The 23,126-nt window shown below is 42.0% G+C and overlaps 1 protein-coding gene across 1 annotated transcript in view; it reads right to left on the reverse strand.

The window, feature by feature from the left end:
• Positions 1-1,024: 1,024 nt before the first annotated feature.
• LOC117354831 overlaps positions 1,025-23,126 on the reverse strand; it is a 54,073-nt gene continuing 31,971 nt past the window's right edge. Inside the window, exon 3 of the mRNA XM_033932804.1 lies at positions 1,025-1,376. Coding sequence (XP_033788695.1) covers positions 1,189-1,376 — 188 coding nt within the window. The 3' untranslated portion in view covers positions 1,025-1,188. The remainder of the gene's footprint in view (positions 1,377-23,126) is intronic.

A 23,126-nucleotide genomic window follows, 5' to 3' on the forward strand; every position in this document is an offset into this window, starting at 1 on the left:
AAGTATGCCATATCCATAATTTTCATCTAGTTCTTCCAACAATGGCTCCATATTTACTACATATAAATTGAACACATTTTGGGAGTTGTTGATCCCTAAATATTTTAGGGAAGTTTTAATTTAGCTTAAAGGAAAAGCTTCCAGCCACGTCTGTCACAGAATCCTGGAAGGGAAGAACTTCAGATTTCAACAAGTTTAACTGAAGGTCGGATTACTTTCTAAAAGCTTTTATATGCTCCAAGGCTCCAGAGCTTTCACTATTGCATTAGATATATCTAAGGTGGCTGAAGCTTGCAATAGCAAGCAAGCTATGCTTTGCTCAGCCCTCATCTTGTCCTTTGTAGGCTTCAGGTGATTAGGCTAGATGAGCTTTGAGGAGCTCAGGGACATGTTCAACATTGCTCATTGCATCACGTGACTTCCACACAATTTATAAAATACTGGCATACATCTTGGTGGTGCCATTTGGGGCCATGGCAAAATACTTGAGTGCCCTTTACAGAGTTGCTCTTCATCTATGCTGCATGTCTTTCTCTCAGAGTCCCAACTTCTTTTTTGGATGAGTTTCGCTTTTTTTTTTTTTTTGCACTTTGTAACTATCAGAAAAAAATAAATCTTTGAAGCAGCAATTAGAAATCACCTTCTTTGTGTCAATGGAGAAGACAAAATGTGTTTTGTTGCTACTTTGATTTTCCTGCTTAAGGGCCTGTTTTACAAAGCCTCGCTAGCAACTGCCGTGTGGCAACAGCCCCGAAGCCCTTTAAATCTCTATGGGCTTCAGGGCCGTTACCGCGCAGCAGCCGCTAGCGCAACTTTGTAAAACAGACCCTAAATGCTGATGACATCATTAGCAATGGGCTTTGGGAGAAAGGAGAGGTTTGTATTATTGTTTGTCAACAGTATTGGAAGTGCTTTGTGTGTTTACCTTCTCCTGCCAAAGTGGGTCTGCTGTGCCTTGTCCTTGCAGTGATGCTGCAAATGATGGATTGAATGATGGAAAATAATGGTTTTATTCCACCTGCTCAGTCACTTGGTTCATTTACAAATGTACAAGGCAAAAATGCCTTCATATGTCATTGTTATCATTAGTCTGAAAATGAATGTGCATTCCTAATAAACAGAGAGAGAAAATGCAAAGAAAGAGAACCCCACCACCACCACCACTGGATGCCAATCTATGATCCTGAATCAAACGAAAGCCAGAAGCTCTTTATTGTTATGTTCTCTTAGGCTTCTGCAGCTGATATCATGATTGTTGCTGTTTTCTGTCTCTTGCTGCATCTGGGTAGGTAGATCTGATGTCTCAGCCATGATGCTGTGGCTTTTTTCAGGATGTGCTTTGAGGCCTTTAAATACTGTACAGTATAGTGGGTCCACTGACAAAAGAACAAAGGTTCATCACTTCTGTTCACTCTGTAGTCTTTCATCAAGTCTAAACTCGAACTATTACATTTTAGTTTAATGGTAGTCAGAAAAATAGCATCTGAACCAAGAATCTTAGTAATATTTTCCATATCTTCATAATAAGGTCTAACTAGCTTCTCTTCACTTTGAAACAATTGTTAGGTTGATTATCAGCTATACCCAATTGTTACAGTTCACACATTCTCTTAGCTTTCATTAGTGAAATGTTATACATTGCACATAATTAACAAAAGTGCAGATTTCTTAAGGAGAGATTTCTCTTCTATGTAAACTCTAATTAATGAGAATGACATTTTAACAACCAAACATTTTCATTAAAACAATGTTAAAAATATTCTAATCCTATAATATGACTCTTCTAAGGAGTTAAATAATCAACAGCTTCACTAAACCTTACATTTTGTTCATAAACCTTTTGTCTAGTTTATAGACCTGCCCAATCAGAGATCTTCAACACATTGTCTACAATCTCACCAGTTAGATTTTTAAAATATCTCTCTTTTCTTCTATTCTTCAGATTCACCAATAATCAATAGGTCTTTGACTCTTATCCTAAAAAGCAGTGGATTCCCCCACATTCATCTTAATATATGGCTTATGGACTTCTCATAAAGGAAGTTAATCAAACCTTTTTAAAACCCTGCTAAGCTAACTGCTTTCACCTCATTCTCTGACAGCTCAGAGTTTAATTACACGTTGAGTGAAGAAATATTTTCTCCTGTTTTAAATCTACTACTTAGTTGCTTCTTTATATGCCCCCTAATCCTAGTATTTTTGGAAAGAGTAAAATGCGACCCACATCTACCCAACTCAATATTTTATAGACCTCTATCATATCTCCCTTGAGCCATCTCTTCTCCAAGCTGAAGAACCCTAGCTGCTTTAGCCTTTCCTCATAGGAAAGCTATCCTATCCCTTTTATCATCATCACCCTTCTCTGTTCCTTTTCAAATTCTGCTATATTTTTTTTGAAATGTGACAACCAGAATTGCACTCAGTATTTGAGGTGTGGCTGTACCATAGAGTGATACAAAGGCAGTTTACTGTTGCAGAGATTAGATTACTACAATGCTCTGTATTTGGGAATATCATCAGTATGTCCAAGGACTGTCTGCTTCTCACCATTCAGACCACTGTAAATACCTTACAAAGTCTGAGTTTCATTATCAACTTCAAAAAAATCCAAGCTACTTCCAGTGCGTACCCTAACTCATCGGAGCACTTTTAGACACCAACTCTGCAAGAGCCTAACTGCCTCAAGAAAGACATCAGGCAATCAGGCAGCTGGCAATCTAAGCAAGGCAGTCAACTCCCTTACCAGCTCAGGAGATTTTATGACTGCTAGGACACATGGCAGCCTCGCTTTCATTGGTGCCACATGCCAGACTCCACATGCGTCCTCTGCAGTGGCACCTCAAGTTACACTGGAACCAGCATCTACACCCACTGTCTCAGCTGATTCCCCTGCTATCCATCATCAAAGATTCCCTTCTATACTTCAGCCAGGGTGTCCATTCCAGCTCCCACTGCCTTCTCTGACCATCACCAGCGATGCTTCCACTCAGGGATGGGGGCGCACCTCAACAATCTTTGCACTCAAGGTCTCTGGACTCCCTCCGAACAGTCCATTCACATCAATCATCTGGAACTCAGAGCAGTGCTTTATGCTCTTCAAGCTTTTCGTCACTGGATAGCAAGAACATTCTCATTCAGACCAACAATCAAGTGACCATGTTCTATATAAAAAAAGAGGGCGGTTCTGGATCCCTCAAACTCTGCAGAGAGACATGTTGCCTCTGGTCCTACGCCCGGATGCTCAAAATAGATCTTTCCCTTATCTACAATATAGTGTTAGTACCTTTGTTGCTGAAATTTCAGACTGAACTGAATGAAACAATGGAAAACCAAATAAAGTGTCCAAAGGACAAATTTTGAAATTGAAAAATGTGGTGGAACACTTGTTATGTATATAATGTGATTTTAAATCAAGGGAAAAAAAGACCTCAAAATACCCCGAGAGTGTGATCAATGAGTCACAATCTTTTTGGGGTTGGGTATCATCACTGGTCAAAAACCCTTGAATATATTATTTTTTAATTCAATTTTAAACTTTTGTGATGCTTTTGTGATTAATTCTCAAATAAATAATATAATTATGAATCAATTTTTTTCTTCTTGTAAATGAGCATTAAATGACCAGCAACTGTATAATCAAAATTTATATAATATTCTTCTGGCTTAATTGTGAAAAACTATTAAATACTTATCTTAGTCACCCGACGGAGGCCCAGTCCGTTTTGCACCATGGGCTTCTTCAAGGGTAATGATAGGGCTTATCGGTTTGCCAGTTAAACTTCAATGTTGCTCATCACATGCTCATGGAACTGATGGCAGAATGAGCAATTAAGCCAGAAGAATATTATATAAATTTTGATTATACAGTTGCTGGTCATTTAATGCTCATTTACAAGAAGAAAAAAATGATTCATAATTATATTATTTATTTGAGAATTAATCACAAAAGCATCACAAAAGTTTAAAATTGAATTAAAAAATAATACATTCAAGGGTTTTTGACCAGTGATGATACCCAACCCCAAAAAGATTGTGACTCATTGATCACACTCTCGGGGTATTTTGAGGTCTTTCTTCCCTTGATTTAAATCACATTATATACATAACAAGTGTTCCACCACATTTTTCAATTTGAAATTTCAGACTAACACAAAAATTATTGGAATGCCGTTTGGTAATAACCTTGTCAAATATTCTGCATAAGCTGATGATGTTTTGATCTACTCCATGCCCAGTTCTATTCCTACTATTTTAGAAACTATTCATTCTTATTCTAAGGGCTCATTTTACTAAGGTGCGCTAGCGTTTTTAGCGCACGCACAAAATTACTGTGCGGTACACTTCTAGAATAACGCCAGCTCAATGCTGGTGTTAAGGTCTAGCGCGTGCAGCAATTTAGCGCGCACTATTCCACACGTTAAGGCCCTAACGCACCTTAATAAAAGGAGCCCTAAGATTGCAGGCTACAAACTCAACATGTCATAGTCTGAATTAATCACAAAAAACACTTTCACCAAAAGGAAAAATTGAAGGTATAGTAAACAAAGGACACAAGCAGAGACCAGTCTTAACGGAGGAAAAAGCCTCAGACAGGGGCCCACCCACCTCCACAATGGTGGAATAAAATAATAGAAGTAGTAGATCAATAAGATAGTATAAATATATCATTCTTCTGAAATTCCAGCAAGTTTTTATCGCCTTTCCTGCATCATTTTAATGGAATTGACAAGCATGAAGCAATCACTACCGGCTTGAAAAAGCCGGCTTGTCACTTCTGGTGTTGACGCAAGTTTACGTCATAACACCGGTATGATTTAATCTGGTTCGCTAACCATGCCGCCATCTTAGGATCTTTTGAGACGCGAGTGGCGTCCGTATGAGAGGTATGTAGCCGGTTTTCTTGATATATGTAGTTACAATATACACCGGTTTTTTTCAAAATTTATCCTGATTTGAGTGTTTTATATCTATATTTTCAGTGTGATCGGACTTGTTTACACCCTGAGGCAGCTTGACAGTGAAACGCTGGCCATCGTTGGTGTTCCGATCCTTAAGGAGAAAGTTAAGTTATTATTATCTTCTTCCATATCACTCAATTCTGAAAGCAATTTTTTGACACATTGCTATGACCATTATAGTAGGAGGTTTTATGCCAGTGAAGTGATCGCCTGAACACCATTATTCCACCATTGTGGAGGTGGGTGGGCCCCTGTCTGAGGCTTTTTCCTCCATTAAGACTGGTCTCTGCTTGTGTCCTTTGTTTACTATACCTTCAATTTTTCCTTTTGGTGAAAGTGTTTTTTGTGATTATTAGTGATATTCACCATATCCGAGTTTTTGTGCTATAGTCTGAATTAATGCCATTAAACTGTTCTGGTATAGAAGTGGAAATATCTCAATATGATTTCAAATGTGTTAAAAATAAATTAAAATACTTAGGCATCTATTTTTGTTCTACTATTGATGAAACAATTCAGAAGAATGAGGAATTTATACTTCAAAAAGTTAAAGACTTATCTAAGCAGTGGTCTCCATTAAGCTTATCATGGTGGGGAAGATTAGATACTATAAAAATGATGATTGTTCCCAAAATAAATTATATCTTGAGTATGGTGCTGATATACTTATTCAACAATTTATATACCGTATAAAACTTCAACATAAAATTCTATCATAAAGTGGAAAGTTTACTCACTGCCTTCCTAAGGAATAAAAAACCACCACGTATTACTCTTAAAAAACTTAAAGCGAAAAAAGAGGCTGGTGGAGTCAATTTCCCTAGTTTTTGGAAATACCATGCTACATATAATGTCAAACTTGTTTCAAGATGTTTTTTTTATAATTCCTCATCTGACCAACCTAGCTGGATGCATGTCATAGTCCATAATTGGAACAATTATCCTCTCAATCTTTTACTATTATTTAATAATAAAGTACTAGTGTGTAAGGACAAACTACTTTGCAGTGCCTCACTTGCAGTTAAATCAATAGATTCTGCACTTCCTGTGGCTTGGCCTACTACATCATCTATGTCTGTTTGGAACAATGTCAGGTATAAGATCGAAGATAAAATGATTAGTTGGAAATTATGGCAAGAGGCTGCTATTTGGACTCTTCAGCAATTAAAATCTGATAATGAATGGATGACTTTCTCTGAAATCTAAGATAAATATCAAGTACCATATAATCAATTGTTTAAACGGATACAACTCCAACACTGTAAAAGGTCCTTTGTCAAAACTTCACAGCTCACTAGCAAGACGCCAAGTTTATTAGAAAGCATTAATAAAATATCTTTTAAGAAAGGAGCTGTATCAGCTTGGTACAAAGTGCTAAGGGACAATAAATTTCATAGATCAGTTGGTACAGAGGGTTTTTTGTTTGTTTGTTTGTTTTTTCAAGATGGTGCCGGGATAGGTAGTTGGAGAAGGTGCCTCCCTCCTTGTTTATCTTAATTTTGATTTTATTTCTAGTTTTTATCCCCATCTTAAGTTAGTTTTTATTCTTTTGTTTCTGTCCTGATTCTGATCTGTCAAGGCTGGATGGGAATTTGTAATTTTATCTCATTTCATCGGTGCCAACCATCGGTTCTAACGTCTTAATGGCAGTGGGCCCTTACCTTTGGCTGCAGGGAAGATCGTGGGCTGCAGCAAGGTGTGCTGGAAGTGGGGCGTTGCTCCCTGCGATCGGCTTGCCAGGAGGATGGCACATCAGAGGGAGCTCGAAGACTGCACTTCTGGAGAGAGGACGGCCCTTGAAGTTGGCTGGTGGGAAGTTAGAGGGCCCTGCAGTGATCGGTAACATCGCACTGCCAGAGATCCCAACGCATCGGCCCTGCTGCTGTTCCTCCTCTGGCAACGATTTGGCAGCTGTCGGTGATTGGTGGGGGGAACGGCCCAGTGGTGATGTCTGCTCATCGGGACAGAGGATGCTGAGCTGGGATGGACTGGAGCTGCGAATTGATGGAAATGAGGTGCTGCTGGCTGATGTTTGATGCCAGGTGAAGATTGGCTCTGGGGTTGCAGTTGTCTTCCTTGTCATCTGCTGCCTTCGGTTGCCTCGGTCCGGGGCTCTTCTTGCCAGTGTCGGGTGTGATGTACTGCTCCCCTGTAGTTAGAGACCTCATCTGTCTTGCTTTGGACTGCTTTGGGACTTTGAGTCTTTTTGATTTACTTTAAATTTATTCTTTTTACATTTTTTTCTCTTTTCTTTTTTAAATTTGAATTATACCCTTTCCTCACCATTTTTGGAAATTTGTTATATCTTTAATTTTTTATTAATTGTCTACTCAGGTACTTTAGCTAGTTTGTGAGCCTTCGAGACAGATAGGGAAGTTCTAAGTACCTAATTTTATTTTATTTTATTGTAACCCATTCTGAGCTTCTGGGGAGAACAAGCAATAAAAATGAATAAATAAATACATGGGCTCACAAGATCAAAATGGAAATATCTGATAAACAATGGGAGCAAGTTTGGCTTTCCATATACAAAACCTTTGAAAAAAGTATGCAGCTACACTATTTCAATAAAAATCTCTCTGCACAAAGTGGTAAATAGGTGTGGGTAGTTTTGTTCAGATAATTTTCAAAGTGAACCTACATTTAATTGTAAAAAACATGTACAGCGGATGTTAGATAAGTCATGGAAGCAGGGATGTAGACATTTATGCAAAAAAAGTGCTGAGCTTGTGACATATTTTACAATACTAGGACTGTGTATACATGCTCATAATAAAATCAATGTACCTCTGCCCCCTCCCCCACTAAAAAGTACAAGACAAAAACATAGGATATATTGTAATGGCCATATTCTATAAATGGTGCTTTATTTATTGTGACCACCTGGTGCCAGCTAAGTTCGGGATCCATTTCAAACTTAATTTCTTAATTTGCTTAATCAGCATGGTAGTTGACCATGCTAGTTTTTCAGCCAATCAAAATAAATATATAAACATTAAGCAATTTAAGAGTTTGGTGCTGAACTCTTAGGACATCCTGCGACACCTAAATGGAGGCCCCATCCGACACCTATGGATGCCTAATGATGCCTATGTTAAAAAGTAGGCGTGGTTATGGGCGGAGAATAGGCATGGTTGACTTAGATGTTGTTAGGCATCCGACATAGGCGCTGCCAAATTAGAAGAGTGAAAAACTGTCCTAATGGAGCAGCGCCTGTGTCTAGGACCCCTACCAATGCCTAAGTCTGCTTAGGTGCTGCTAGATGTGATTCTAGAAACAGCACCATTTTTTTTTTTTTTGACTGACAACCGCGCCAAGCACCCAGGGCAGGATTAACCAATAGGCCAAGTAGGCATCTGCCTAGGGCCTGAAATGGTCAGGGGGGCCCAATGAAGGAGGGCATCAACATTGTTTTTTTCCAAACGGTGATGGGCCCCTTCAGCATCGATTGGCAGCATGGAACCCCCCCCCCTGATCTGCAACACGGGCCCCACCCCAATTGGCAACGTGCCCCCCCCTCCCCATCGACAGAAAGTAAGACAAGCAAGCAACGCGGGTAAGAAAGGCAACAGGAATTGTAAATTGTCCAAGCGGTGCTGCTTGCCCAAAGCTTCCCTCTGATGCAGCTTCCTGTTTCAGCCTGGGCGCATGGTGGGGTGAGGCGGGGGTAGGGAGCCCAGTGTACTTGTGTGCCTAGGGGCCCTCGACGAATTAATCCTGCCCTGCAAGTGCCACCTACAATATAGGCACTGCTTGGTGCCATTTATAGAATCTGGCCCTAAACAGACTCACAGAATAATGCCATGGTAAAGGTTAAAATCCATAACATTATGAAAGTATACTTATGAAGCAGAAAATATTCTATAAAGGCAAATACACTTGTGTCCTAGTGGTAGAGCCACTGTCTCCGCACCCAAAGATTGTGGGATCAAATCCCAGCACTGCTCCTTGTGAATGTGGACAAGTCACCTAATCCTCCATTGTCCCAAGTACAAAATAAGTACTTGTATGTATGTAAATTGCTTTGAGTGTGGTTGTTTAACTACAAAAAGGCAGTAAACAAATCCCAATCCCTATCCCATGCATATGTTATAATTCCCTCATTGTAGAAGCTGACCATACTTGATGGAAGTACATCTGGTGGGGTTCTGGTGGTTGCACTAATCCCCAGATTCTATATATGATGCTGAAATATCGGTGACATGTCAAAACCGCGCGGGACAAAAAACAATGACAATCGCGCACCGACAATCCTACGCAGGACTTATGCACCTTAAAATAATTCCTGTTAGCGCCACTACACTGAAAACTGCCAAATACTCCAAAAAACAAAGGAAAGCGACAGTTTCCACTGTTCCACACATATCTCCAATGGAAGCACACACCCTCAGAGTGCTAAAAGGAACTGTTTTAAGGCCGCGCGCATAAGTCCTGCGCAGCATTGTTGGCACGTGATTGTCGGCACGTGATTGTCGGCACGTTTTTGTCCCACACGTTTTAGTTACTGTACCAAAATATCAGCATGAAAATTTCAGAGTGGATCCAAGATGGGTGCACAAATAAATCAGTTAACAAGCTCTCACATATGAATTAATGGTCCTTAAGAATCCATAACTGTACTTAATTTGCCCTAATTTGGATTTGCATATTCCTCTGTTTGCACGCTATTTCATAACCCTGAGTGCTTAAATTTCATAGCGTGCAGCTCAAAAAGGGGCTTGGCCGGGGAGGGGCATGAGTGGGTCAGGGGCATTCTAAACATTTGCATACAGTTTTATAAAATAGCATCATTGAAACATTGAAATGCTATGAGTTGAACATTGGGATTTACACAAGGATTCAGCTGGCACTCAACTTTAGACACGAGAATCTAAGGTCTCCTTTTACTAAGCCGCGTTAGTGTTTTTAGCGCATGCAGAATTTTAGCGCACTAAACCCACGCTACGTGGCTAGAACTAACGCCAGCTCAATGCTGGCATTAAGGTCTAGCGCGGGTGGCAATTCCGCGCATTAAAGCCCTAACGCGGCTTAGTAAAAGGAGCCCTAAGTGTTATTCTACATAGACCACTCATGGAAGAACGCCCTCTATAGAATGCTGTTTAGCACTGATTTTCTCAGGAACCAATTTTTTTGAATGCCATTTCTTGAATTCCTCCCTAAATTTGCGGCACTAAGGGACCAAGGTGCCTAACTTAATTGTAAAATACCCTTAACAGCCTCAATAATTGGTAAAAAAAAATATATAAATAAAATTAATTGGGTGATAGGTGCCTATCTGACTCTCTAAAACAGGGGTAGGGAACTCCGGTCTTCGAGAGCCGTATTCCAGTCGGGTTTTCAGGATTTCCCCAATGAATATGCATGAGATCTATTTGCATGCACTGCTTTCAATGCATATTCATTGGGGAAATCCTGAAAACCCGACTGGAATACGGCTCTCAAGGACCGGAGTTCCCTACCCCTGCTCTAAAAGATATATAAAGATCATTTTAGAAAAGTAAACATAGAATATAGATGTTTAGAAAGTGGGTACATAAGATTTCAATGATAAATGGATATACAGCATTCTGGAAAGTTACCAGTTATATGCTATCTTATAACCAGTTATCTTTGCAAATTTAGAAACATAACTAGTTATGTTCCCAACACTATCACAATGATCTCTTAATCTTTGCATTTTGGGTTTCAAAACACTGAGGATTTAAGGGGGCAAGCCATCCCCCATCCCTCCTGTGGCATGCTACTCAATAGCAGCTGTTTCCCAAATCCTAAATATGCTTGATAGCAGATGTAACTCCCAATGTGGATCTTTTAGGATTTAGATGTTTACTCCCCTTCTGAAATGGGATCTAAACGTCTATGATTGTCCCTTATCCTTGCCACACCCAAAACACACCACCTTGCCAACTGTGCATGCTCTTGGATCTAATATATGCATATCTCAGTCTTTGCAAAAAGGAGACTTAGATGTTTTTGCAGGATAAACATTTAAGTGCTGTGGTCTGTCTTATCCTACTTTCTAGCTTTCCTCCAATAATACACATATTAAATAAAACCAATACAACACAAAACATACATATTAAATAACTACTACTACTATCCATTCATTCATGTCTGACCTTTGATACTCTGTAGGCCAGTCCTTGCCTTGCTTCCCTGTTTTCCACAGTTTCTTTTATTGCTTGATGTTTATTCCCATGTCATTCTTGATGGTATCTAGCCAACGGGCCTTTGGTCTCTCCCGCTTCCTTTTTTCACTTATCATTCCAAGTAGCACCTCCTTTACTAGAGAATTTGCCCTCTATCACATGTCCAAAATAGGTCAGTTTCTGTCTGGTAATCTTGTCTTCCACGGACTTCCTGACCTTATTAGACTGATAGGCCAGCTACAACAATCTCATAAAGTCCTGAAAACTCTGCTGTTTACACAACATTTAAATGGCTTAACTATAGTATCAAAGAATTTATGATAATCCAGCTTTTTTTCTTTTATGCTCTCTTTCTTATGTGTTCTAGTCTTAATTACATGTGAACCGAGTCGAGCTCCATTGGGAGATGACCCGGTATATAAATTGAAGACTAGATTAGATTAGATTAGACAACTCTGGGTTTATATGATCAAGAACATCTTTCTTTCAAAGCAAACCCTACCACGTTGTATTCACCTTTTCCTTCACTTTCCTCCCTTTTATTACTTTATTTTACTTCAATATATTTATTAACTTACCAGTTCCCTCCTTCCCTTTTTTGTTCCAGTATGTCATGCACTCCTCTGTTATCATTTTTTTAAATAATATTTTTATTGTAAACCATTTAGGTACCTGTTTGATAAATGGTATATCAAAGAATAAAGAAACTTAGAAACTTGTTGCTGGTCCTAGCTCTCCATGGGATTCATAGAAGTCTTCTTCAGCACCACAGCTTGAAGGCATCAATTTTTCTTCTGCTTTCAGAGTTTCCATGTCTCATAGTCATGATGACTGAGACAAACTTGCACTTCCATATTTGGTCCATGCTCACTATGGCTCCAAGCCCAAATGCTAATTATCACTTGATCTCTAGTATCAAAATCACCATTGTGATCAATGAGGGATCCAAGGAAAACAAATCTGTCAACCATTTCTATTTCTTCATTGTTAATCTTTATATGAACTTTCTTATTGGTGGTAGTCATGATTTTGGTCTTCTTGATGTTCAGGTAAAATCCCATATTCTCGCTTTCTTCTTTCAGCTTCAGGCTCAACTTCTTGAGGTACTTCTCACTCTCTGCCAGCAGGATAGTATTATCTACATATCTCAGATTGCTGGTGGTTCTTCTGTCTATTTTTACCTCAAAATGAATCATTTAAATCCAGTTTCCTCATGATTATTTCTGCATAGAGATTGAAAAGAAAAGGAGAGAGCATGCATCCTTGTCATGTACCCTTTTTGATCTTGAACCATTCTGTATCTCCATACCTGGTTCACACTGAAGCTTCTTGATCATAGTAGTATGATCTGATTAACATGATCAGGTGTGCTGGCACTCCTACCTCGCTCAGTGCTTCCCAAAGCTTGCCATGCTCATCACAGTCAAAAGCCTTGATATAACAAATAAAACACAGGTAGAGTTTATTCTTGTACTCCCTAGCCTTTTCTATGATCACGGGTTCCTCTGCCCTTATGGAATCCAGCTTGGGCATCAGGAAGTTTTCGATCAAGGATGTTGCCCAAGCACCTCTGGATGATCTTTAGAAGCACCTTGCAGGTGTGGAGGATCAAGGTGATTATTCTATAGTTGGTACAGTTCCTGGTGTCACCGTTCATCAGCATTGGGATAAAAACTGATCTTTTCCAGTCTTTGGCCATGTCCAGGTCCTCTAGATTTTCTTGCGTAGTGCTATCAGTGTGGCTTTTGGGACTGGTTTGAGCAGCTCTGTGGGGCTTTCATCAATGCTAGGTGCTTTGATGTTTGGCAGCTGCCTCAGCACTCAATCCTCTTCACTTTCCAATAGGTCTGGTTCTGCTTCCTCTTGACCCACAAACTCTTCAAGGTAGTCAGTGCTGGTGCTGATGTATAATTCCTCTGTGTATTCTTTCCATCTCTGCTTGAGGTCCTATTGGTCATTAAATTCATTCCCATCACAGTCTTTGATGGTTGATTGGCATGCTGAGAAAGACTTTTTCACTTGTTTCACCATGACGAATAATTCCCTGGTATGGCCCTTATAGGCTTCTTCGAGGTTGATGCATCAAGCATTCAGGAATTTGTTCTTGTCTTTACTAGCTGTTCTTTAGAAATCAGCATTGAGTCACCTCACCTCACCTGCCCTTAGCCTTTGCCTCTCTCCTCTAATTAGTGATCTGGAGGGTAGTTGCAGTTAACCAGTTCCTACCACTTACTGGCTTCTTGTTTGGCACTTGCTTTTGAGCAGTATCGGTGATGATTCCTTTGATCTCTGCCCATAATTCATTCGGGCCCCCTCCTTCCTGCCTGAGCAAGTTGAACCTGTTATTCACTTCAATTGCATACTGCACAGGCATCTTACCGACATCAAACTTCTTCTGCATGTCTGGATGCATAGTCTGACCTTGACTTTGGCTACAAGGCATTGATGATCATATCCAAAGTCTGGCAGATAATATAGTCAATTTGGTTGCAATACTGCCCATATGGAGATATCTAGGTGTAGAGGTGCCACTTCAGCTGGGTGAAGAAGGTGTTGGTTATTCAAAGCTTGTTCCCTTGGTAGAACTGCACAAGGTGGTCCCCAGCTTCATTCTTCTCCCCTAGGTCATGCCTTCCGACTACTCCTGCATCCTCTCCTTATCCAACTTTGGCATTGAAATCACCCATAATGTAGATGATGTCCTTTCTTAGGGTTCTATCGAGTGAACTTTGGACCTGGGCATAGAAGTCATCAATGTCCTGCTCTGACATGTCTGCTGTTGGTGCATAGACATAGATGATGGGTACATTCAGAAGTTTCCATCTGATGCAGATGGACATGAATTTATTATTGATGTACTGGGGGTTCTATACACACCTTGCAAGCCTTTTGTTGGCCACAATGGCAACTCCCTTTCTCCATTCTGTCTCATTGCCTGAGTAATAAATGGTGTAGTCGTCTGAGTTGAAGTCCCCAGATCGAATCCAGTGCAGTTCAATCAATGCAATTAAAACCAATGCAATCTCCACTTCGCTGAGTAACTGACATGTAGTAGACTGCGGGTGGAGATTACATTGATTTTAATTGCATTTTAATAAACATCACATCAAGATATTGGATTCCATTGTTTCTGCTTCTTTTGTTTCAGATTTCCATTTCTAACTGTGGAACACCTAGGCATCTTCTTATTTGTCCAGCCCGGGGGGGCCCACTTTTAAGCACCATATCTGAAGCATATTGATTCTGATCCATAGAATTTCATGGTGAAAATTTTATGGGGTAGGTCACCAGGTCTTTCCCCAACTCATAGAACTTAGTCACATGACCGCCAAAGTTGACATGTCATGTGTTGCTACTTTCCTGGCCCTTTGAACTGCCTATGGGAAGAGAGGACAAATAACTATACAGTTACACAAAGCAATGCTGATTAGCCTGTAATCCAATATGAGAAGTATCAACTAGAGAATCCTTGTGACAACTACATTATAATTTAGATGCAAAGATTTGCTGAAACAAGTAAGCTCTTATTTGTTTCTATAAAAAGAGTTTGACTCAGGGTACACACATTAAGAGGCAATGAATTCTGCAGAACTGGCCCAGCAATAGAGAATCCTCAATCTCAGATCTCAGCAAGATGCTACATTTTACATTACATTAGTGACTTCTATTCCACCCGTACCTTGCAGTTCTAGGCGGATTATAAAAGAAGCTAACTGGAACATATCCAGGAAAGTTACAATTATGGATTTAGGATTACAAAAAGATAAATGGACATTTCCAGGAGAATTACAATTTAGGGAGCTGTTTACATGGTTGAGACTTTGAAGAGAAAAATTGTAAGAGTAGAAGAGACTTTGAGGGGGAATTTACAAGGGGGGGAATGACAAGGGGAAGCGTTAAGATATCTGGATAAATTTTTTTTGAATAGCAGAGTTTTGATTTCTTTTTGAAAAGATTTGAAGTCGCTCGTTGATGTCAGGAAGTTGGAGATGGAGTGGTCTAGTTTCGCTGCTTGCGTCGCTAGTAGGTGGTCAAACATCTTCTTACACTGAGTGCCTTTGAATGGGGGGTAGGTAAATGGGGTCTGAGTTCTCCTTTGTCTAGTAGTAAGGTTCTGATATAGGCGGTTGTTTAGGTAAGTGGGGGCAGTGCCATTTATTGCTTTGAATAAAAGACAGTATAATTTGAATTGAATTTGTGCTTGTATAGGTAACCAGTGTGAGTCTAGGTGATGTGGTCAAATTTTCTTAGCGAGTAGATCAATCTGAGAGCTGTGTTTTGTACAGTCTGTAATTGTTTTATCATGTTTGCAGGGCATGGTAGGTAGAGGATGTTGCAATAGTCCACTAGACCCAAGATAAGGGATTGGACTATGAGCCTATATTGCTCTTTGTCGAAGAATTTTCTTATTTTTTGTAAGTTGCGCATGATTAAAAATGCTTTCTGGGTAGTCTTGTTGATTTGGATTTGCATTGTGCAACATCTATCTATCATCACTCCTAGGAATTTAAGAGCGGACTGTATAGGGTAATTGGTGGCATTCATTTCTAATTCTGTAATGGATGGGGTTTTGTCCTTTTCGAGTAATAGAAATTTTGTTTTGTCTGAGTTCAGCTTCAATTTGTGGTCTATCATCCATTTTTTCACTGCTTCTAGTGTTTTTTTCAGTTTTTCTGTTGACGTGGGGTCTGGTGAATCAAAGGGGAGGAGTATGGTGATGTCGTCTGCATAGCTGAATGATGTTACATCTAGGTTATCAAGAGTGGTCCCAAGGGAGGATATAAAGAGGATGAAGAGCGTAGGCGACTGTGGTGACCCTTATGGAACTCCACAGAGATTAGACCAGGGTTCTGATTTGAGATCATTTGACTTTACTCTGTATGTTCTTGATTTAAGGAATCCTTGGAACTAGTTGTGAACCCTGCCTGAGATCCCTATGGCTTCGAGTATCTGTAGCAGCTGAGAGATCAAGTTGAATTATCAACATCCTTCTGCCTTTGCTAAGGTGCTGTCGGGCTGTGTCTAGTAGGGTTACTAGTAGTGTCTCCATACTATGGTTGGTTCTGAACCCTGATTGAGAGGGATGAAGTAGGTTATGGTCTTCCAGGTAGTTAGTGAGGTATTGTGCAACTAGTCCTTCTATTAGTTTAACGTATATTGGTATTGAGGCGATGGGTCTGTAATTGGAGGGGGTATCTATTGGGCCTTTATGATCTTTCACAATTGGGGTGATATCCAGAAAGATTCATCTGCTGCGTCTAAAGGAAAGAAAATTAACAGGTAAGAACATAATTTTTCCTTCCTTAGTAACAGCAGCAGATGAATCCAGAGACCAATGGGATGTAGCAAAGCAATCCTCAATCTGGGTGGGAAGCAAATGCTGCCTCCGCAAGAACCAAAGCACCAAATGCATCCTCCGCATGCGCCCCCATATCCAACCGGTAATGCTAAGAGAAACCACTCTCGGAAGACCAAGTAGCCATGTGACAAAACCCCTCCAAGGACAAAACCTCTGGACTGAGACCAAGTAGCCGCCATTGCTCTGGCTGAAGGTATAAGAAGTCCTTCTGTCAACCGCTTCCCTGCCATCAAGTAAGCGTAAAGAATGTCCTCCTGGACTCATCGAGCGATGGAGGCATTGGACGCTGCCCTACGTGGGACGCGTCCCTGGAAGAATACAAAAAGGTGAAGTAAAGCTCGCCTCCCCATTCCCCTTCCCAGGAAGAAGGAAAGAAAAGAGAAAGCGGCATAACAGAAAGGATGACACCACCGAGAAAGAAATCATGGCACTGTCCGAACTGACACCCCAGAATGTTTAAATCAGAAATCAGAACCCCTGCCATACAAGGCCAGCAACTCAGAAAACTGCCGAGCTGAAGCCATAGCCACAAAAAACACCATGCTCAAAGTCTCAGCCTTTTAGAGTCTCAAAAGACAAGTTTGAAACGGAGCCTTCCGTAAACTGCAAAGAAGTACCTTAAGACTGCCCTCCAGACAGGACTTCTCAATAGACGTATGAGTATACTGTACTCCGTTTAGGAACTGAGCTAGAAGTAAGCAAAGAGCGAGATATCCAGCCCTTGTACAAGATAAGATTGCCACTTGAAGCTGAAGGGAATTGAACGCTAAGCCAAAAAAGAAAGAATATAAATCAATGAACTCTGGAAGGGTGACAATGTTGAGAAGTACCCAAGAAAGGAAAAACCTCCAAACGGAATCATAAGCCACAGGTGAAGACGTCTGTATCGCATAGGGAAGGGACGAAATAACCAGCTTCGCATAACCCTTACACGTCAGCCATGACTATTCAAAAGCTCGGTCGTAATACCAAATTAGGATGAATATCCATGTTGATCGGACCCTAGGTGAGTAAATCCAGAGATACCAGGAATCTCAGCAGTTTGGCCGTCGAAAGACTCATCGGATCCGCACAGCAAGGATGGCGCAACCAATCTGGAGATTCTCTAATGACGTGCCGTGAAAGAGAGCTTGAGATGGGAAATCCATCCAATCATCAGCCAGGGGAAAACACTGAAAAAGAGAAACCAGAGGCGAGAAAGAAGCAACGTTGCTATCCCCTGCGTATGCCGAATAAACTAGGAAGCAATGGATTTTGAGACGAAGCCAAGAGGTCTAGTTCTAGGAGAGCTCACCTTAAAACAAAGAGCTGGAACGCCAGAGCAAATAGGACCTAATGTTCAGGATGTAGAAGATTTTACCACAACTACAACGCAATATTTCCAAAGCGCAGAAAGGCATACAGAGCACTGTACATGTGAACATACAATGTCCATGCTCAGAGTTTTGAGGTGAACAAGGCTTTCTAAATCCAATAACTGTCCTGTAAAATGATGCACAGACATAAGAGGAAGACTTGAAGTAGAACCATTACTTTACTCTCCAACTGAGTACGTACTGTAGGGACATCACGAAGTCTCTGCTCTTCAGAATATATTGATACGGCGAGGAGGAGGGAGGAGTAGCTGATAGATCTTCAACTGAACAAATCCTCACTGGGGTCTTCTTAGATATGTGTATGTTGGCTTTGACTGGTTTTAAATAGGATTATGACAGCATATTTATGTAGATTGTCACACAGTTATCTCAAAATGTCAAAAAGCAAAGAAGGTGACAGCCAGTGGCGTACCTAGGGTATGTGGCACCCGGGGCCCATCATTTTTTGACACCCCCCCCCCCCCCTCATGTAAAATTTTTTTTTTTTTTTTTTTGCAATAACCATGAAATGGAATAAATGGTCAGAATAGAAACAGGCAGTGAAAATTTTCTTTTTTTTTTTTTTTTTTTTTTCCAAAGTATTTTTATTGAGAATGGCAAAAGGTCCAGACAAGCAACCATGGTCTGTACAGAAACTTATACATTATCAAAAAGAACACAGAATGAGAGTAACAGCAACAACAAGCATGAACAAGCCTCTCCCAAGAGAAAATTGCCAATGAGAGGCATAGCAATACACAACAAAAGGCCAAAACTTGGGGCAAGCAAACAAATCCCACCCCAGAACCCACAAGAATAATAAGCCGGACTAGACCCTCAGCCATATTTTATAATGAAAAAAACCCCCACAAGCAACAACACCCAGACCGCTCACCAGACACACCAATCCGCACAACAAGCACCCAAGAAACACCCAGCCACCACCCAGACAAAACTACCAGACACACCTACCCCACCAAGCCCAGACCCAACCCCCCCTCCCCAGAGAGTGCAAGCGCAAAGTGGACCGTGAAAAGGGCAGCTGCAGAAGTGGAAAGCCCCAGATAAGTAGGTTAGCTAAAGAAAGCCCACAGAGAGAAGAAATCAGGATAACAGAAGTTCCAACAAATGCTCCCACAGAAAATTTTCTTTTATTGAACCTCATTTATGTAACCATTATTCCAAACATAACATAACATAAATTATGTCTGAATTGTCATGACATCAGAAGTACATATGGAGTAGTTGCAGGTGATGCTTGGGACAGTTCTGATTATGTTAGTTTGGTTTTATGTGTTTTTTTAATAGAAGGGTTTTTATTTCTTTTTTTAAGGTTTTGTAGTTTGTGGTCGAGGTCAATAGGTTGTAGAGTTGGGGGTCAAGTGTTGCAGCTCGAATGGCTAGGAGGTTGTCGAACAGTTTTTTTCTTTTGACGTTTTTGGTTGGAGGGTGTGTGAATGGTGCGTGAGTTCTCCTATGTCTGTTTGAAGTGGATTGAATTATTTAGCTGAAGAAATTAGTTACCCCCCCCCATTCCACACACATTAATTCTCTTCCATTTTTGTTCCCATTATAAAAAAAACACTGATAAGTTCCCAGGAAAAAAATACATTAAAATAAGAAGTGAAAACAAAGGCCCCTACAGATGAGAACATAACATAAGAATAGCCTAACTGGGTCACACCAATGGTCCATCATGCCCAGTAGCCCATTCTCATGGTAGCCAATAGTGCTGCCCGATTCAGAGAAAAATATTTCATTCGATCCGATTCACCCTGTTGAATCGATTTTTCGATTAGATTCACTGTTAATGACACCGCTTTTTAAGTTTAAACAAAGTATAACAATAAATTTCACAACAACAATAAATTTCACAAAGTACTTAAAAAAAAAAAAAATCACATTTTTCCATTAAAGCAGTTCTGGAGACATTTGCTTGAACAGTCTTTTTTCCCAGTCCATAAGCAAGCAATATGAAAAAGATTTCCTTAATTATCTACTCAAACATTTTTGCTATTTACTTTCATTGTACCTATACTATTATTCAGTAGAAAAAATGGACTTAACTGTGCAGGAAATGAATCTCCTCATACACCCACCATATAGTGCAAAAATGTGCAAAGGTCTGTTTTTTTCTTTCGATCACTACATAGCCTAATGCCACACAAGCAGCGCTGTTACAAACATATTCTGAAGGTCAATGCTAAGGTTGACAAAGTTTCCTTCCTTGGACCAGAAGGAGATACTGACAAACCACTGGAAGAGATTCTAAAACAACTACCCAGAAATAACACCCAAAGACCCACTCAGTGTGTGAACCAGTTGAGTGGAGTGGACTAACTGGGGGTGGAAATGGGCCCAGAGTTTGCTCAGCAGAATTTCCCAGACTACCTCTTCCTCTCAACACACTGACATGCTACCACCACCACCAACACTAGGAACACCTCACCGAGTATGCCAGCAATGCTTATAAACTTTATAAAACACATTATTATATTTTCTTATAAAGCATATATTTTAACTGAACTCAGCCTTGCCATTCACAAAAATAGAAAAGTTCCCATTTCAAGCTGTCTCATGTACACTTTTCAAATCTAACATATTGTAATCACAAAACAGAAAATAAAATTATTTTTTCTACCTTTTGTTCTCTGATCAATATTCAAATCTTGTTGGTCCCAGGCTCTTGTTGTCTTGCTTGCCAGGGTCTCCTTTCTCCGTGCTAACCATCCGTCTGCCATCTCTGTTCTCCCCTTCCGTTTCCCTTCCCTCTCCCGGAGATCTGGCATCTTTCCTTTTTTTTGTCTCCATCCACAGATTCACCTTTTCTCAACTCCCCACCACCCCAGGATCCACCATCTCTCCCTTTCTGTTCCCAACTATCCTCCTATCCAGTATCTCTATCCCCCCTCCACACCATCCCCTGTTTCCAAGTTCTCTCCCTTTCTGTTCCTTCCCTCCCTAAATCCCATTATGCACCATCTCTCTCCCACTCCTCTGTTTTTAGACCCATTATTTCTAACCCCCAAAGTCTGGCATATGCATGTATCTTTGAACCCCCCCTTCCCTCTCTCCCTCTGTGTATTTTTACACCAGGACCCCCCTCCCCCGAAGGTCTGTCCCCCCTCCGAAGGGCTACACCCCACCCCTGAAGACCTGCACCCCCCGAAGGACTTTACCTCCCACCCGAAGGTCTGTCCCCCTCTGAAGGCCTAAACCCCACCCCTGAAGGACTGCACCCCCCCCCCCGAAGGCCTGCACTCCCTTGAAGGTCTGCACCCCCCCGAAGGCCTGTCCCCCCCTTGAAGGCCTGTCCCACCCCCTTGTAGGCCTGTCCCCCCTTTAAGGCCTGCCTGCCTGCCTTTCCCCCCCTTGAAGGCCTGTCTCCCCCTTGAAGGCCTGCACCCCCCTTGAAGGCCTGCACCCCCCCTTGAAGGCCTGCACCCCCCCTTGAAGGCCTGTCCCCCCCCTTGTAGGCCTGTCCCCCCCCCTTGTAGGCCTGTCCCCCCCCTTGTAGGCCTGTCCCCCCCTTGAAGGCCTGCCTGCCTTTCCCCCCTTGAAGGCCTGCACCCCCCCTTGAAGGCCTGCACCCCCCCTTGAAGGCCTGTCCCCCCCCTTGTAGGCCTGTCCCCCCCCTTGTAGGCCTGTCCCCCCCCTTGTAGGCCTGTCCCCCCCTTGAAGGCCTGCCTGCCTTTCCCCCCTTGAAGGCCTGCACCCCCTTGAAGGTCTGCACCCCCCCAAAGGCCTACACCCCCCCCCGAAGGTCTGCACCCCCCTGAAGGCCTGCCTGCCCCCCTTGAAGGCCTGCACCCCTTGAATGTCTGCACCCCCCCCCCGAAGGCCTGTCCCCCCTTGAAGGCCTGCCTGCCTGCCTGTCACCCCCTCCCCCTTGAAAGCCTGCTTGCCTGCCCGCCCGCCCCACCCTGAAGGCCTGATGCCTCGACCCACCCCGAAGGACCGCTCGCCCCCCTGGCCTCCCCGCACCACCTATGAACAGCCGCAGCAGGATCGCGAAGTCAGCGTCGGGTACCAGCCCTAAGGGGGTGTTCCCGGCCTTGCCGTTCAGTCCCCCGCCACCCCCGAAGGACCGCTCGCCCCCCTGGCCTCCCCGCACCACCTATGAACAGCCGCAGCAGGATCGCGAAGTCAGCGTCAGCGATCCCTGCTGCTTCCTGCGCCACGGTCCCGCCCCTCCTCTGACGTCAGAGGAGGGGCGGGATCGCGTCGTAGGAAGCAGCGCAGGGATGCTGACGCTGACTTCGCGATCCTGCTGCGGCTGTTCATAGGTGGTGCGGGGAGGCCAGGGGGGCGAGCGGTCCTTCGGGGGTGGCGGGGGACTGAACGGCAAGGCCGGGAACACCCCCTTAGGGCTGGTACCCGGGGCGGCCCGCCCCCCCCGCCCCCCCCTAGGTACGCCACTGGTGACAGCTTCAAAGAAACAGGGAAAAAGAAGTCCTAGGTTCTAAAATTTGGAGTTAAGAAACTGGCATGTTAAAAGAGTATGGATTAATTTGGCCACAGAGCACCCCCACCACCACCACCCCTAAATACACCCAGAAGGAAAATAGTTTCTATATGGCAAATCGAGTACTTTTTCATTCAAAGATTTCTTTCATTTCCAGCAGAGTCATATTCAAAAGAAGGATGAGAGGAATGAAACGGAAGAGATCAGAGACAGCAGACTAGAATGGCCACAGGTTTCCAAAAGCCTCCACTAATCGTCTCTTTTACTTTAGTGCAAAGAGGTTTATGACCTTCTATTGTAACATTGCCCAGAACACTGCCATGAAGCTGATTCATGGGGCAAAGAAATTGGGCAGAGTTACTCCATTTCTAATTTATGAACATTGGCTTCCAACGTTCTTCCATACAAGAGCTTTTAAAATTTTGATTCACCACATCAAATATACTGACATTTTCCCTTTTTTGTTCAACTTTCTTAATTCACATACTCAAACTTGTGCTTTCCATTCAGCTCTATATCCCACATTTTTTTGTTCTTATTATTCTTTGTAAACTGCTTCCCCGACTCCAAACTGTGCAAGAGGTTTTTAGCACCTGCCAGCGAGCTGAATGCTCTGTGCTGCTCTGACCCTCATAGGAACTCTATGATCACAGAGCAGTGCAGAGCATTCAGCATGCCAGCCGGTGCTAAATACCTCTTGTGTGGTTTTGTAAGAGTATATATGTGTGTGTGTGGGGGGGGGGGGTTAGATATTTGTTATTATTTGTGATACATCAAATATAGGTGAGTTATGAATTGTGATGCTACCTGACTCAAATGATTAGTTGAAAGTAAATAAGA

Source organism: Geotrypetes seraphini, chromosome 2 (assembly GCF_902459505.1).
Source record: "Geotrypetes seraphini chromosome 2, aGeoSer1.1, whole genome shotgun sequence".
Classification (NCBI taxonomy): Eukaryota; Metazoa; Chordata; class Amphibia; order Gymnophiona; family Dermophiidae; genus Geotrypetes; species Geotrypetes seraphini.